Source organism: Arvicanthis niloticus, chromosome 9 (genome assembly GCF_011762505.2).
Source record: "Arvicanthis niloticus isolate mArvNil1 chromosome 9, mArvNil1.pat.X, whole genome shotgun sequence".
NCBI lineage: Eukaryota > Metazoa > Chordata > Mammalia > Rodentia > Muridae > Arvicanthis > Arvicanthis niloticus.
Genome location: NC_047666.1, coordinates 52461717 through 52477051, shown reverse-complemented (window position 1 = coordinate 52477051; position 15335 = coordinate 52461717). Strand labels below are relative to the sequence as shown.

Here is a 15335-nt window from a genome sequence, read left to right as displayed (position 1 = left end):
ACAACAGCCCCCAGTAATGTCCCTGAACCCTGATTTCTTAAATTCTGCTGGTCCCCAGCCTCTCCTATTCCCAGAGCCCCTCCCCCTCCCACAGGCTCTTGTCAGTTGTCCATCCTAACTCCCAATGCCGTTTCCCTCACTGATAGCTCATTGATTCAACCATCCACCAGGAACCTCTGATGTCTCTTTTCAGGTCCTACAGGGGAGGATGTATCTCCCATGTTCAATGCCTCTTGGAGTCTTCAATGTCTCCATCCCTCAGAATGAGTTCTAGTGGCCTTCCGTCATTTGGAGGAACGTGGAACCCTTGAGATGTTGCATCATGTTCCCAAGTGGCTTTCAAGGCTCTCCCTACAGAAACTCCACCATCTGTAATCTCAGCATACTCTTGGGTGACCCAGTGGTGCTGGTGACAGTCTCTCCAAGCTCCCAAAGGTCAATTTTATGTGTGAGCTTGTCTGGGCTAAGGAGGTACCCAGGTAGCTGGTGAAACAGGGCTTGCCTGTGGGTCAGGTGGGGCGTCATGGTAGGGTAAGGTTAGCATGTGAATCAGCAGACTGAGTAAAGTAGACATCCCTCATCCTGGTGAGTGGGTGTCATGCCCTCTGTAGAGGGCCTAGGGAGAACGGAAAGGTAGAAGACATGTAGACCTGGCTCACTCTGCTGGGGCTGAGGCAGACTTTTTTCCTTCAGAGTTTTCCCCTGGGATGGGGCTACACCCCACAGCTTCAGTGTCTCCAGTGCACAGAGGGTAGATGCTGTGTTGATCCCCACAGTGTTCCCTGTGGAGTATCCTTTTCTCAACAGGGGAGCAGAAAGATACCCCAGCCTCTGAGTTAGGCTCAGAACCCATCCCTGTTCCTGCTGGGTGCTGAGTGACGTGCAGATGGTTTGCCAGCTTACTGACACCCACAGTTGACCCTGGGAGCTGTGGTAGGGTCTACATGGAACCCCTGGGGAAGTGTGGGCTAGTCACATATCCTCCCTGGGTCTCATTGCTACCCCATTACAGACAACTGAGGCAGGGCCTAGGAAAGTGGGCAGACTCACCCAGTAAACAGCACAGTCCTACTGGAGAGGCCAGAGAGGCAGCTCCTCCACAGACAATCTCCATCAAGAAGGCCGAAGACATTGCTTCTTTTGACTAAGAGTGGGAACATTGAAGAAAGAGGGCTGCCCTTATATCCCACCCCGAAGTCCTGGAATGGAAACTGGTAGGTGTTTAGAGACAGCCTACTGGATGCATGAAAGAACCTGATAGCACTAGGCTCCAGCAGACCGCTTGCTCTTTGATGCTTGGTCCCCTCCACCACTCATGGGAAACTTTTTAGAACTCGGGAGGGTCTTTGACTTCACTTTCAGATCTCCCCTTCCAGACTCCGATTATTAGCAGTGTCTATCAGAGCTAGGTTGCAGAGCCTCATTTGGCCAGCAGGGGTCACTAGAACACACAGCTGCCTACTGGTGAACCAGGCAAATTCTTAAATCCTGTAAGTTCAAAAGTCTGCAGTTCAAGTTTCCTGGGAAGGAAGGAGACAGACATTTTTATGACAGTCTTTTACTGCCTTGCTGCTGACCCCTGATAAAGTGAACATTTAAGCTGTCAGCAGGGAGAGCACAGCTCATCCGACTCAGCAAGGAGAGGGACGGGGCAGATTCTGCGGTGTATAAGCCATGTGACTATGGAAGGCAAATTGCTTGAGTTATCTGTGCTCTGATTTTTTCTATCTGTAAAATGGGCAACTGGTTGTGAGAATAAAAGAGAGAGAGATGCTGAACATTCAGCTCACCTGAAGCTGCAGCAGCCACCAAGTACTACAGTTTGCAGTGACTACAGGACCCACGAGCCATCGGAGGAGGTGGGACCTGAAACGCCACAACTCCCAGTGTCGTCTGGTCTGTAGTGCTGAGTCCAGAGCACAGACTTTAATTACAGAGCCAAGACAGTTAGGAAGGCACACCCTGAGGATACCCAAAGACAGAAGGAAACCCCAATAAAGACCACTTGCTGGGGACAGCCACATGGGAGTTGATCCACATCCTTTAATTTTTAAAAATGAGCAGACAGACAACCTTGTGCTCTTTGAGTTGCCAATAAAAAGTTTGTTATGCAAAACAGTCCAACCCTTTTCATTTTTTAATAATACTGTAAATATCTCAGAAAGGATATATTGCATCATTTCTAATGAATATCAAAAAAGTTGTCACAATGACATGTTCCCTTGCTCCCATGTTCCCTCCCCTCCTCCCTACAGTTACCCAAATACTAGTATGAAATTACAAAAAAAGAGAGAGAGAGAAAAGAACCCAAAAAAACAACAATCCCCAAACCACAAGCCTCCCTCTACCCAGCCCCATGAGTAGTGTTAAGAGTGTCAAGTGTTAAGGGCCACATGTACAACACGTGTGTCTATGGTGACAGACATCAGGGATCTGTCTGTCCATCTGTCCATGAGGGAGTTGGTGGTGAGGAGCAATAGCAGCAATGGGCAGCCTCCCTTCTCAGGGGTTGTAGGGGGGACAGCAATCAAGGACCAACCCCACAGGTCATCTTCAGGATGATGCTGGCCTTCCCAGAAGGAGTATATGGCCTGTGTGTGAGCACCTGGGGGCGGTGTGCCCTAGACAAGTGCCCAATTAGATAGGGACAGTGCTGGGCATTTGGCTCAGCCAGCTCAGGCTTTAAGTGGGAGGGAGGTGTCTGGGCAGAACAGCTAAGAGTCTGGAAGCATTGGGTAAATAGAGCATTCAGGTCTCTGACAGGACACTGGAGCTGTACCATGAAGACATCTCACCTTTCTGCAGACAAATCTAGAAAACTACAGGAAGAGGGAAAGAATGACCCTCTCTCCACTTCCCATCCTCCAATAGCTGGGCTGACAACGCAGCTAAAAAAGAAAAAAAAAAAAAAAAAAAAAAAAAAAAAACACAGCAGCTGAGGAAGAGAGATGCAGCCTAAGAGGTCTGAGCTAGGCAGAAAGGGCAAAAGGCCTCCCCCTAGGGACTATATGCTCCATTTCCAAGGAAGAGTCTGAGGGATGGGTAACCAGTTCTTCCCTCTGGCAAATGGAAGTGAAGGCTCCTCAGACGCAGGTGACAGGCAGGTGGAATGGCTCCAGAGTTAAGGTGTCTGCCTACAGGATCTGCAGGGATAGGCTGAAAGGTAAAAAAGAGGACAGGGACAAGGCAGGGGACAAAGCAGGGTGCACAGGGAAGGGACTGTGGGTAGAATCCAGCCCCAGGCCTCACTGTAGCTCCCCTGCAGGGGCAGCCATAGATCCTAAGCCATAGATCCTGGCCAGACAGCTGCAAGAAGAGATGGTTACCTTCTGATCATCCCTACCTAGGAAGGAGGGACAGAGCTGGTGGCCAAGAAGGCTGGACAGATGGTGGGAGCCCCTGCCACAGGGGCTGGGGGTGCACTAGTCTCCAGGGATCAGGGTTAAGCTAAAACTCCAGTTGTTAGGGAAACACACTTCCCCACATCATTGGTGGTAGGTTTGACTTAAGACAAGCAAGTGGGTAGGTTGTAACCAAGGGGACAGAGAAGAGGTCTACAAGTCTCTGCAGGTACTTCAGCCCTGCAAAGCAGTGAGGCAGGTACTCTTCCCTGCTCTGAAGACTCCATTTATCCCCTCCCAGTCTGGGAGGTGGAGAAACTGGAGGCTAGGGAGAGAAAGGAGGAGCCTCAGTCACTGGAAGGGACAGTCAGCAACTCCTGGTTACTCAGGAGCCCTGAGGATGGTGGGATGCTTTGTTTTCTATCTTGCAACCTCGACATGTAGAAGGTGTCACTGGGAAAGAGGGAAGACCAAAATAAAACAAAATAAAACACGCTTGTCCTAGGGCACAGAGGAGGATGGCCAGGGAAGTTCAGAGATAAAACCAGGAATGACTGAAAGCCAGAGGCAGACAGGCACCGCTCCCCCACTCCACCTGCCCCCAGCATAAGAGTTGACAGTATAATACAAGAACCCTAGAAAACACAGGCTGAGCCACCCTAGGCCAGGATCTACTAGTCACTGTACAGAATTATCTTGGTGAGGTGGATATGCCCACGATCACAGGGGTGAGGCGAGGGTACAGGGCACACAGTGGCCGGCTGGGAGTTAACTTGTTAATAAGTCCTGTGCAGACGAGCAAGCCCCTAACATTAGGTGAAGTACGAGGTTCGGGGTTCATTTACACACAGGGAAGGAAGGTTGGAGCTGCATCCAAGTGGCTGGTGAGGACTCAGAAGTGCGTCTCCTTCTCTGTGATGGCAGAGATAGTGCCGTCGCCCTTGACCTTGGCCTCACAGTCATTAACGGTCACCGTCCGTGGGCTGGCCCCAAGCTTGCCCCGCATTTTCAGATCAGCACTGGGGACTGTCAACTTCTGTAATTTCTAGATGGTTGGAGAGGAGGAGAAGGATGTATGAGCAAGGATGCCGGGGGCCGGGTCTGTCCATTCTGCCTCCCCAGCCATACAGATGTTCCTTGGAGCCATCAGACTAGGGCCAATACCTGGCTCTGCCTTACTTCTCAGTTCTGGGTGAGGCATTACCTCCCTGAGTTCCTACCACCAGAAACAGGGATGGCTGAGATCCCTGCTCCTGGCAGTAAGTGAGAAATAAGAAAATGAAGGCATTTAGCTCCTGCAGCGTGGATGTGGAAGGTAACCAGGACTAGAGAGTCAGAATCAGGGCTGCCACCCTGTTCCTTCCTCGGCAGCAGGGGCAGCTCAGCTTTGAAGTGGCCTGACAGCTGTGCCAGCCAGTCTCCTGACCTCTGGCTGCATCACTGTATCTGTGAGCCAGGATGACAGGCACTGACCAGAGGGAAAGGCACTTCCAGGGCTACTGATGTGAATGTTGGTTGATCAGGGTTCTACCCTGCCCTGGGTTCGTCAGCACACCACTGCAGTGCTGGGGGTGGGGGGGTGGGGGGGCTCTATGTACTGAGCTCAAGCTCCTCAAGCTATGCTTAGAGGCAGCTGCCACCCCTAATTCAGCTGCCATGGGCTGCCTCAACCTCTTAGAATGCATCTCATGCATGGGCCCCACCTCAGCACCATCTGCCATGCCCTGGAATCAGGATTCAGTAAACCATTCCTGAGCATGAAAAAAAACAAAAAAGTTGCAGGGACTTTGAGGTGGCTTAGTGCTCAAAGACATGCTTGGTTCTCTTCTCTCAGGTGGAAGTTGTCTAGGTAGAATTAATATTTAGATTCATGGCAGCTGATTAACTGTGCTCCTGTATGCCAGGCCCTGCACCAGGCTTTTGTCTTAGACCAACGTCTAGAGAAGAGGCTCTGGAGGCAGGTGCCTGGGTTCAAATCCCTGCTTAATCACCTACATAGCAAAAATGTAAACTTGGTGCTTCGTTTCCCCAGCTGCTGACCAGAATTATTGTGAGGCTTGAGCCAAAGAACCAATCACAACTCCAACATGATTCTTCCTCTGAGTTGTTCTGCTGGGAAGGTCCTTATACCTCTCAGTTCCCTCTAGACCCTTCCCATGTCTGACAGAGGCTGTGTGGGCCTCAAGCTCAGAAGTGAATTGTCAGGTATAGATCACAAAGCAGAGAAGCCTGAGGCTAGGCCAGATCAGAGAGCTCACTCTGTAACAAGTCCTGCTGTCTGGATAGATAGGATATGCACTAGGATAACAAGAGAGAGAGAGAGAGAGAGAGAGAGAGAGAGAGAGAGAGAGAGACAGAGACAGAGACAGAGACAGACAGAGAGACAGAGAGAGACAGACAGAGAGAGAGACAGACAGAGAGACAGAGAGAGACAGAGAGACAGAGAGAGACAGAGAGACAGAGACAGAGAGAGAAGGGCTTGTAAGTACCAGCAGGCAGCTGGAGGGCTGATCGGGATGTCCTGAGGCTGAGGTTTTAAAGTCCCAGGTCAATTCCCCTATGGACAGTTTGGTCTCAATCTGAATTAAACAACCGCCCTTGACCAGCACCTCCTGTGAACAACAGAAGCAACAGAAGGGACCTTCTCCATCCATCTGTCTCTGTTGAAGCCCATGTCCCCATGGGCAGGGAGCTGGAAGAAGCATTTTAGGTGACACTTGTGTTTCCTTGTGACCTGTCAGAGATGACATTTGGCTACACCTCAGTTCAGATCCTGATTCAAATGCTTTCCCCGTAGGAATGCCCAGACCGTTTCTACCCTCTATCCATTAAGGGCCACTATCAACCTGTTTGGCGGATGGGAGGCTGAGGTGGAATCCACAGAATCTGGCCTAAACCGGAAATCTCACAGAGGTGCTTCTGACACAGTTTGAGGATGGACACCTGCCAAAGAGGACCCTGCTGCAGTTCCCCTTGCACTCAGACCCAGCCTCAGCAGCTTCCTCGACCAACTGCTCACCTCGGGCAGGCTGCCCTCTGTCTTCCACAGCTTGATGAAGATCCAAAGTGGGATGCAGAGCATAGAGGACAGAGCCATGAGCCAGCCGATGCCGTAGCCCCAAGCAGGATATGTGTACACGTTGTTGTACTTGAGTGGCTTGTACTTGACCAGAAAGAAGATGAAGATGCCCTGTGGAGAGGCAGGTGGAGGAGGTCCTTGGTGGTACCCCTGCCCTATTTCAAAGGCCCAGGCACCTCAACTGTCCACAGTGGGCTTGAGGCAGAACCATGGGAGGAAGTCAGTCTGACTGTCAACACAGGGACTGTGGCCTTGGAGCCCAGGCTCTTAAGGACCTTGGGGTCTCTTCAGGGCTGTGGAATCTCTCCCCTTTCCTAGCATCCTCTTTCCCAGCTTCTGCCCACTCAAAAGCTTGTCTTGGGGCTATCTCAAACCTGCTGTTCTGACCCCTTCAATTGGGAAGGTAAGTTCAGATACCTCCAGAACCAGAAACAGGACAAAGAATAATAGGGTCATTTTTTCTGTTAATGGTCCTCTCACCAAGGTTGGTTTGTGGCCTGGTTCCAGGGACAGACATTCTCCTTAACTCTGTCTGTTACCTTCTCAGTAATATATCTCCTCACCCATGTTTGCATACCCCTGGTCTCCAGAGAGGTAGACCAGTGTTGGGCTGGTGTACATAAGGCCCTCACAGGGGAGAAACCTGTTCAGGGTCACTCAACACTTGAATGAGGCCTTGTCTCAGCAAGCCCAGAGTCTGACCTGAGACATCAGCTCTAGAGAGTGTCAGGTGGCAGGGACCTTGGGGACATGACCCTCCTCAGGGTTAGCCTCAGCTGAGCTGGCTGGAGCTGAAGAGTGGCTGGTGAACAAGTCGGTGAGGGGGTGAACTTTCTGCCAGCCTTACCGCACAGATCCCAGGAGTCACGACTTTCCAGCACCACTTGATGAGTGACAGTGGCCGATAACCAATCATGTCCTCAATATTGTCATAGAACCGGTTGCTTCCTATCCAGAGGAAAGCAGACAAGTGTATGTGTCTCAGAGAAGAGGCAAGGAGGGTCTACATGGGACATAGGGTGCTTGGGCTTGAGTGTCGAGTGCCAGCGTTTAAAGTGGGGTCCCTTGGGTGACAACATTATTAGGTAGTCTTATCGTGCTCTAGGAAAGGGCTCTACAGAGCTCCTTAGGTCAGTGGTGGGAGTGCTTCTCTCTGTTCCTGGCTAGGGATGTGATATCTTTCTCCATTACACACTCTCAGCATCAAAGTTCTTCACCAGGACCAGAAGCAATGGCACCACCCAATCTTGGACTTGAACTCTGGAACCATGAGTTCTGCTAACCCTCTACTTCTTCCATAGCCCATGGCAACCTTTTTTTTTTTTTTTAAAAAAAAAAAAAAAAACAGTTAACATAATGGACAAGGTGAGATGAGGGCCTGGTGATTCACAGGAAACAGGGTTCTGGGGTGAAGGCTGTCTGGGCTGCTTGTGAATACTGGCTAATGTAGCAAGGCTACACTCTGCTTGTTCTGGACATGGCAGATCTCTTCCTGGTTGATGTGAGGACCAGAAAGTGGCATGAATAAGGGCATGGCTCATGCTAGGGGCTCTGGGACACAATTTTCACAAAGGAGAAAACTGAGCCTCTGGGTAGGACTGGCAAGCTTTCAGGGAGTCTGGGTCCTGAACATCCTACACTGGCATAAAACCAGGAAGATCTTGTGACAGTAGGAAGGGACCTGAGTCCCCAGGGGAAGTACTGGGGCAGATACAGCTTACCAGGCCCCAAGTGGTCCAGCCCTCACTTACCATACACCCAGCCGATGCAGACACACTCAAAGATGGCCACAAAGAGCAAGCACATGCCACTGGCGGCATATGAGTCGAAAAGCTGGAAAATGTACATGCCTCCCTGAGGGCAGGAAGACAGACACACAGACAGACATGTTGGAGCACAGGGTCAGTAGCCAGCCTTTGTGTGGTCTTCTCTCTGCTAGCCAGTTGGTTTGTTCATTTCTAGTCTGAGTGCTACACACTCTGCAGCTGGGTGTTCCAAGGCCCTGTCCTGCCAAGATGTCAGGGCTGCAGCTGGTCTGTGGCATCAGAGGCTCCACTGAAACCAGAGTGGGTGGCAGATGGCCTTATCACCTCCCCCCAGAGCCTCTCAGCAGCCTCCAGGTTGGCCTTACTGCTGCTGGTCTCGCCCTTTTCTATATTTTCAGAGGTTTAAGAGCACCCTCAGCTCTCCCCCAACCCGCTCACCACCCATTCGCAGCAAAGTGGCCTCATTTTGCATTTGGTTAAGTCCTTTCAAAGCTCAGCCCAAATGTCACTTCCTCTGAGAAGCCCTCCATCCTCAGCCTCACTCTCTCTTCAGGCCTCCAGACCACATTGTTTAAACTCACAATGTAATCCTAAAAGTGCCTTGTTAGGAGCCAAGAGCTCTGATCTCTGCTCAGGAAGCCACCACACCTTGGAATTTATTGTATCTGCAACTCTCAGCACAGAGTCCAGCGCACAGTAGGTCCCTAAAAAGATGTAAGTAGAATCACCAAGAGCATGGGCTCTGTGGCGTGATACTGGCTGGTTTGCCTAGGGCCATGTCCCTCTTTCTGACTCAAAAACAGACACACAGTAGGTGCACAGTAATACATCTGATGGAAGATTGTCTGTGGGCCTACTCTGTAACACATGGTTGACCCCTTGGTGGCTGTTATTAATTATCCACTTGACCAGAATCAGAATTGCCTCTGGGCATGTCTGTGGGAAGGTTTCTAGAAAGACTTGACCAAAGTGAGAAAAACCTGGCCTGGGGCGGGGGTTGGGGGAGCACCTTCCAGTAGGGGACCCAGATAGAAAGAGATCTGAGGAAAACCACGTGTTTGCCTATCGCTGAGTGAGTGCTTCTATTTTGGCTTCCACCATCATCCAAGACCCCAGCCTCTCTAGCCTTCCAACACACACACAATGCCAGTAACTTTCCGGTGATATCTCAGGCCTCCAGTTCTAGTTTACAACCACTGGGCTCCATGGGCTGAGCAGCTACAAGGTCCTGCTCTCCAGGAAATGGCCCCCAAAGGCTTCTGTTCTATCAGAAACATGAAGGTTTAATTATGGAAAACAAAACATTTTTTCAGTCTTTCCTCAGTGTGTATCAAGTTAGGCCAGCTTTACATTCTATTGCTAGAATGTTTGATATCTTTTTTTACATTTAGTGCACGTATATGGGATATGTGTGTATATGTGTGTGCATGTGTTTACATATGTGTGTGTGTGCATACATGCATGTGAGCTGTTTTGGCTCATGTGTGAACATCAGAGTACAACTTATGGGAGTCAGTTCCCTCCTACCATGTGGGTTTGAGACCAAACTCAGGTTGTCAAGCTTGGTGCCACCTTTACCCACTGAGCCATCTTGACAGCCTTAGAACATTTGGTTTTAAAAACTGATGTTTGAGTTGCATAAAAGATGATTTAATGTATTTGTCTTGGGATTAGGATAGGGTTATAATTTCTGAAATGACCCTGAGTACACATTTGAAATTATAAACTATATATTTATGTAGTGTTCTCAGTATCGATGATCATGAAACCAAAATATTGGTCAACCCAGAAAACCATTAAAGACATTCTGCATCCCGCGGTGTCAAATATTCAGCCAAGACTGGCTTCAAAGTTCTACATATACCAAAGAATTGTTTTCAAAGACATGTCTTTATAATTTATTATCAGTAAGTGTTTGGTTTGTATTCTTATTATCTTTTACGTATGTGAGTATTTTTTGCCTGCATATATATGTCTGTGCACAACATGTGTGAAATGCCTGTGAAGGCCAGAAGAGGGCGCTGGATCATATGAGACTGAAGCTACAGATAGTTGTGAGCTGCCATGTGGGTCCTGCAAATCAAACCCAGGTCCTCTGCAAGAGCAGCCGGTGCTCTGACCCCCTGGGCCATCTCCCTGAACTATGTATATCTAGTTTATATTCCTATATACCTACAATACAAATTTCTTAGGCGAAAAGGAGCTGTGTGTAGCAAAGCTTAGGAATTCCTGCTCTGGTGTCCGTACGTCCACTGGTGTCCATATGTACGTTGATGACATATGCCTCACAGCATAGCCCCATTAAGACATTGATGGCTAGATTGGCTTTAACTTTTCCATGTCTTAATGTATTTCTTATACCTCTTATATCCATCTTCCAACAACACAATGACGGGCATGACTACTGATATTCAATGTCCCTACAGAGAAATAGAGGCACCAAGAGGCAAGGCAACTTGCAGCATGATGTCATGGAGCTCAGTGGAGGGCTGAGAACTGAGTGGCAGGGCTCACAGCCTTAACCATCAGTCATACTGCTGTGGTGGAAGACAAGAAGTGGACAGCCTGTGTTTTCCTTAGACCTGAGCTCTAACCATGCATAAATGGGTGAGAGAGGCTCTGGCAGGCAATTAGCAGGATGGCTGAGGTTTACATGGCTCACTGGGCCCACTGTGAACTTCTTCAGCACAATGGGCTTGAATACCCCGCTGTGGGGGTGGAGGGCTGGCACGTGAAGCCCAAATGCCTGCTGATTAGTAGTCTTGGTTGACTAGAGTACTGGTTCCCTGATGGCCCCTGGGAGTCACCATGCACCACTGGGCAGAGGCTCTGTGCACTAGGGGCAACCCAAGGCAGCCTGTGCTCGGAGTCAATGGTACCCACATCAGCACCTTCCCATTAGCTTCTTCAAGGCATCAGATTAACCCCCCAATTTGTATGTGACAAATGATTCCATTCTGTATAATTAACCAGTGCTTAATGAGGCCCTAGTCACTGTAGCCTGGCTTTCCTACGTGGAGAAACTCTAGGTGGAAACACTGCAGGGAGAGCTGGAACTAGACTCTCACGCCATTCGCTTGCTCAAATGTGACAGTGAGCAAGGACAGCGATCATTTGAGCACTCACATTGAGCAGGAGACCTGAGCTGCCTCTGACTGAATAGGATGCTCCCGTTCTCCTAGACTTTTGGGTCTGGAGGACAACTGGTAAAAAGGCTGATCTGGGATCTTAATAATAGTCAGAGGGACAGGGAAGGAGCTGAGAACACAGTGGTGTGTGTGCGCGAGTGCATGCATGTGTGCATGTGTGTGTGTGTGTGTGCGTGAGAGTGTGTGTGTGTCAGTGTGTGTGTGTGCGTGAGAGTGTGTGTGTGTGTGTGTGTGTGTGTGTGTATGTGTAAGCCTGATGGGAAGGAAAGCAGGGGAGCTTCCCTGAGGCTGTGGCCTGGGAGGGGGATGCAGAAGAGGGCCTCTGAAGATGGCTGGCCTCTGTTTCACCCCAGCTGCCTAATGAATTCCTGTTCTCCACTCCTTCCTGTTTCTTACACAGCCTCTCTGTCTCTCAGCAACAGATCCCTGTCTCCTTCCTTGCATTATCTTTATGCATTATGCAGAGAAAACTGCCTAACCTCACCTTCCAGATACCTGACACAGAACAGAGACAGAATGGCTGGGGGTGGGGTGAACACATAGTTTAGAAGACCATTTCAATTCAGAGTCAGGGAGAAGCCCACCTCACCTGCACAGACAGGAAGGAGGAACACATAGGAAGCTAAGACTAGAGCATATAGCAAATGCTATCACAAGTGCCTGTTCTGAGAGGAGTCCCAAAAGAGCCAGCATTGACAAGAAGAGGCCATGACAAGGAGCCAGTACTGGGTCTGAGGGCTGACACTGTTCTTTTCATTGGAGGGTCACCAAAGGGATAATCAGGGAATCAGTGGCTTGGCCTGACGAGTCCTTGTGTGAGCTATCCTGTCTAACAACATCTAGCACCAACACAGGGCTGACCTTGTACTCAGAGCTCACTGAGGGTCTGTGTTCACTCTCATGAAAGAGCAGGTACCTGAGTAACCAAGAAGGTGCTGGATCTGTGCACAGCCACAGAGTCTGAGGTCTGAGAGTAGGAGTTTGATAGAGCACACGGCTAACACCACGTACCTCTGTCAGCATCACCAGGCCTAGGAAATAGGAGATGATGGACAGGGCCAGGATGAGCAGTTCTCGCCGGTAGCCCCGCCGGAAGACCTTGGGGTACATGTCTACCACGGCTGTCACAAGGCTCTCCACACATACAAACTGGAAGGAGAGAGACAGTGCATGAAGCCCAGGAAAAGGCCAGTCCTGGTACCCTAGGTCCACGTACCAGGGCTTTCCTTCTCACTGGTCTGGCCCCCACCTTCACACTCCACCCATAGTGATGAATGTAAGCCTATCACCAACATGCTCCAATATATCCATTGAGTGGACCAGGAAGAAGATGCTGAGAGTACAGGAAGTACTGCTCAGCGTCACTCAGCATGCAGTTCAGACTGTGATGGCTCCTTCTCTTTCATCACTGTCACTGTTCTGGGTTTTGTGAATTCCAGGAGACCTAGCCCTTGCCCTTGAGGCAAGGCGGGAATCTCAGAATTGTCCTGGGAGTTTGGCCATCTGCTGGCAGCAGGCTCTGGCCGTTACCTTAGATTTCTAGGACTGTGACAGTCCCCTGTCCTATGGTAGGTGGACAGCCACACTCAGCTCTGTCAGCCCGGTGCTTGGTAACAGAGCCCAGCTGTGAACCAGCCTGCTTCTGAGGTGGTCTCCCACCTCTGTGCTGCAAATGGTGTATGCATTTGCTAGTTACCATGTTGGGCTCCCCTAATTGTCGAATTCACATCTATCTTCCCAGATAAGGTGTTTCCATTATACATTAAGGGTTGGGGCACAGAGAGGTGTGGGAACTCTCTGAAAGTCACACAGCTGGGAGCTATTCAAAACCAATGTCTGCCCCTGCATTGCCTCCACAAGGGCTGGTGGTACTGCCAGTCTCTCTCCAGGGTCTTGAGGGAGGGAGATGGGATTCAAAGAAGGCTGTTTACCCAGGAAGCTAATGGGAGTGGGAGTGTGGGCTGCCAATGTGCACAGGTAAGAGGCGGGCAGACCCAAATATCTGTCCCAGCAAATCTCTCAGCAACATTAAGCCTTAGCTTCTGTTTTTAAACCCAGACAGTGAACAGGGGTCCTCAGCTCATGTGATGATTACAGGGTGGGTTTAGAATGTGGCCCAGGCACATGGCAGGAAAGCCACTGAGCCCAGGGGCATGAGCACCTCCTCAGCCAGGCAGGACTGTCTGTCAGTCACAACAGCTGCAGAGCTCTGATTTCTGAAAGGCTTTGCCAGCAACAAAGGAAGAAAAGCTATCAGCAAAAACACCCAGTGCTTCTGCAGCGCAGCTTAGTGGTTTCTGGGGAAGGATTCTGGCTTCAGAGAGAAACTGAATGTGGCTGGATTGACAGACACACAGGCCAGGGCTTGTGTGTTCAGTGATGGGAGCAGTGCTCATTGGACCAACCTGGGCACTATCCTTCCCACTAATATAGGAGGATTGGGGAGGCTTCCTTTGTCAAACAGGGCTTCTCTGCACAGCACAGACTTGTCAGGATTACTGATTGTGACCAACATGGCTGCAGGCAGTTCTCTGGGTTCTAGACAGCTAGCTGGGTTCAGCGGCAGGCAGAGGCTGTATTCTAGGCCTATGGGGCAAAGAGAGGCCACACGCTGCAAGCCGGGAGGTCATGGGGAGGATGAGGGTGAGCATGGAGAGAAGCAGAAAGGGAGGAGAGGCTGGTGTGGAGGCATGAGGGGATAGGAACATGCACTTCACTCCTAGAACTGAGCAGGTACCTGCTCTATGGACCACAGCTACAGAGTGAGGGAGGGATGGATGGATGGACAGATGTCCATAGGAATTAGTGAGCATAGAGCTGGTGGGAGAAGGTGCTGAGGTACCAGGGGGATGCCAGGAAAGGGTCATGAAGACCTCGTGACAGAGCCTGAGGAAGGAAATTGGCTTTCCCATGTGCTCCATGGATCAGTAAGGATGGGGACACAGGGACCCCTGGTTACACTGTTATCATTATAATTGTTATAGTTGCCACAGCCCATCTCTTTAGGCCTTGTTTCTGCTTTTCCAGGAGCCTCTGGCTGGAAATCATTTGTCAGAATGGAAGGACGTAGGGCATTATCTTAAAGACCAAACTGGAGTCTGGGGAGATGCTTGGCAGAAGGAACTTTTCTGCCAAGTCTGAGATTCTGAATTCCGTCCCTGGGACACACATGGTAGAAGGAGAGAACTGATTTCCACAAGCTGCCCTCTGACCTCTGCACGTGTACTGTAGCAGGTGTGTGTCTACACACACTCAGCATTAAATAAAGAAATGGAAAATATAAATAAATGCAAAAAATTAAAACAAAACAAAGCTAAAAGGAAAAACCCCAAAACACTTAAATTGGGCATTTTGAGTGACAAGAACAATGTGTGGAGGAATATCAAATAGACATGTCTGTGGCTAGGAGGCTGCCAAGAAGGTGGCGGGCTGCTGGATGGCTTGATGTCCAAAGCCAGGAGACAGTTCTGCAGCTAGAAGCTGTTCCTAAGACTAGCTAGCACCTGTTCCGTCCAGTCCTCTGAGCTTCCTTTCTCCTCTCTTCCTCTTATCTGAATGTCCCTCCCCCTCCCCCACGATCTCCTTCCCTCTTCCCGCCCCCCTCACCTGACTGTCCAGGCCCAGGAAGATAAGCATCATGAAGAATAAGGTGGCCCACAATGGGGAGAGAGGCATCATAGTGACAGCCTTGGGGTAGGCGATGAAAGCCAGTCCAGGACCTGGAGGGGAGGGAGAGAGTTCAGTATTTCCATCTGGTAGGTAGGTAGTGGTTGCAGGTTCCTGAGATAGGTCTCACTCAGAGCTCCTGTCTGTACTGTGCAGATGGTGCCATGTTAGTATGGACCTACTGTGGAGAGGAACTGGATGGGTCAGGGCTCAAGACAGGAGTGTCTGCCCCCCAGATCGTCTTCTGTATCCACCTGCTACCTGCTTTCACAGTGCAGGGCGGAGTCTGTTCTCACCTGGACCGGACAGCAGCTGAATCTAAGCAGGAGCAGAG

General features: G+C 50.2%; 1 protein-coding gene across 1 annotated transcript in view; it reads right to left on the bottom strand.

Moving 5' to 3' along the window:
* Positions 1 to 2023: 2023 nt before the first annotated feature.
* Positions 2024 to 15335, bottom strand: part of Slc6a11 (solute carrier family 6 member 11) — a 117869-nt gene continuing 104557 nt past the window's right edge. The window contains exons 9-14 of the mRNA XM_034512059.2: positions 14942 to 15054; positions 12347 to 12484; positions 8172 to 8274; positions 7268 to 7368; positions 6361 to 6531; positions 2024 to 4386 (exon numbers count right to left, since the gene is read on the bottom strand). Of these exons, the coding sequence (XP_034367950.1) occupies positions 4234 to 4386; positions 6361 to 6531; positions 7268 to 7368; positions 8172 to 8274; positions 12347 to 12484; positions 14942 to 15054 (779 nt within the window). The 3' untranslated portion in view covers positions 2024 to 4233. The remainder of the gene's footprint in view (positions 4387 to 6360; positions 6532 to 7267; positions 7369 to 8171; positions 8275 to 12346; positions 12485 to 14941; positions 15055 to 15335) is intronic.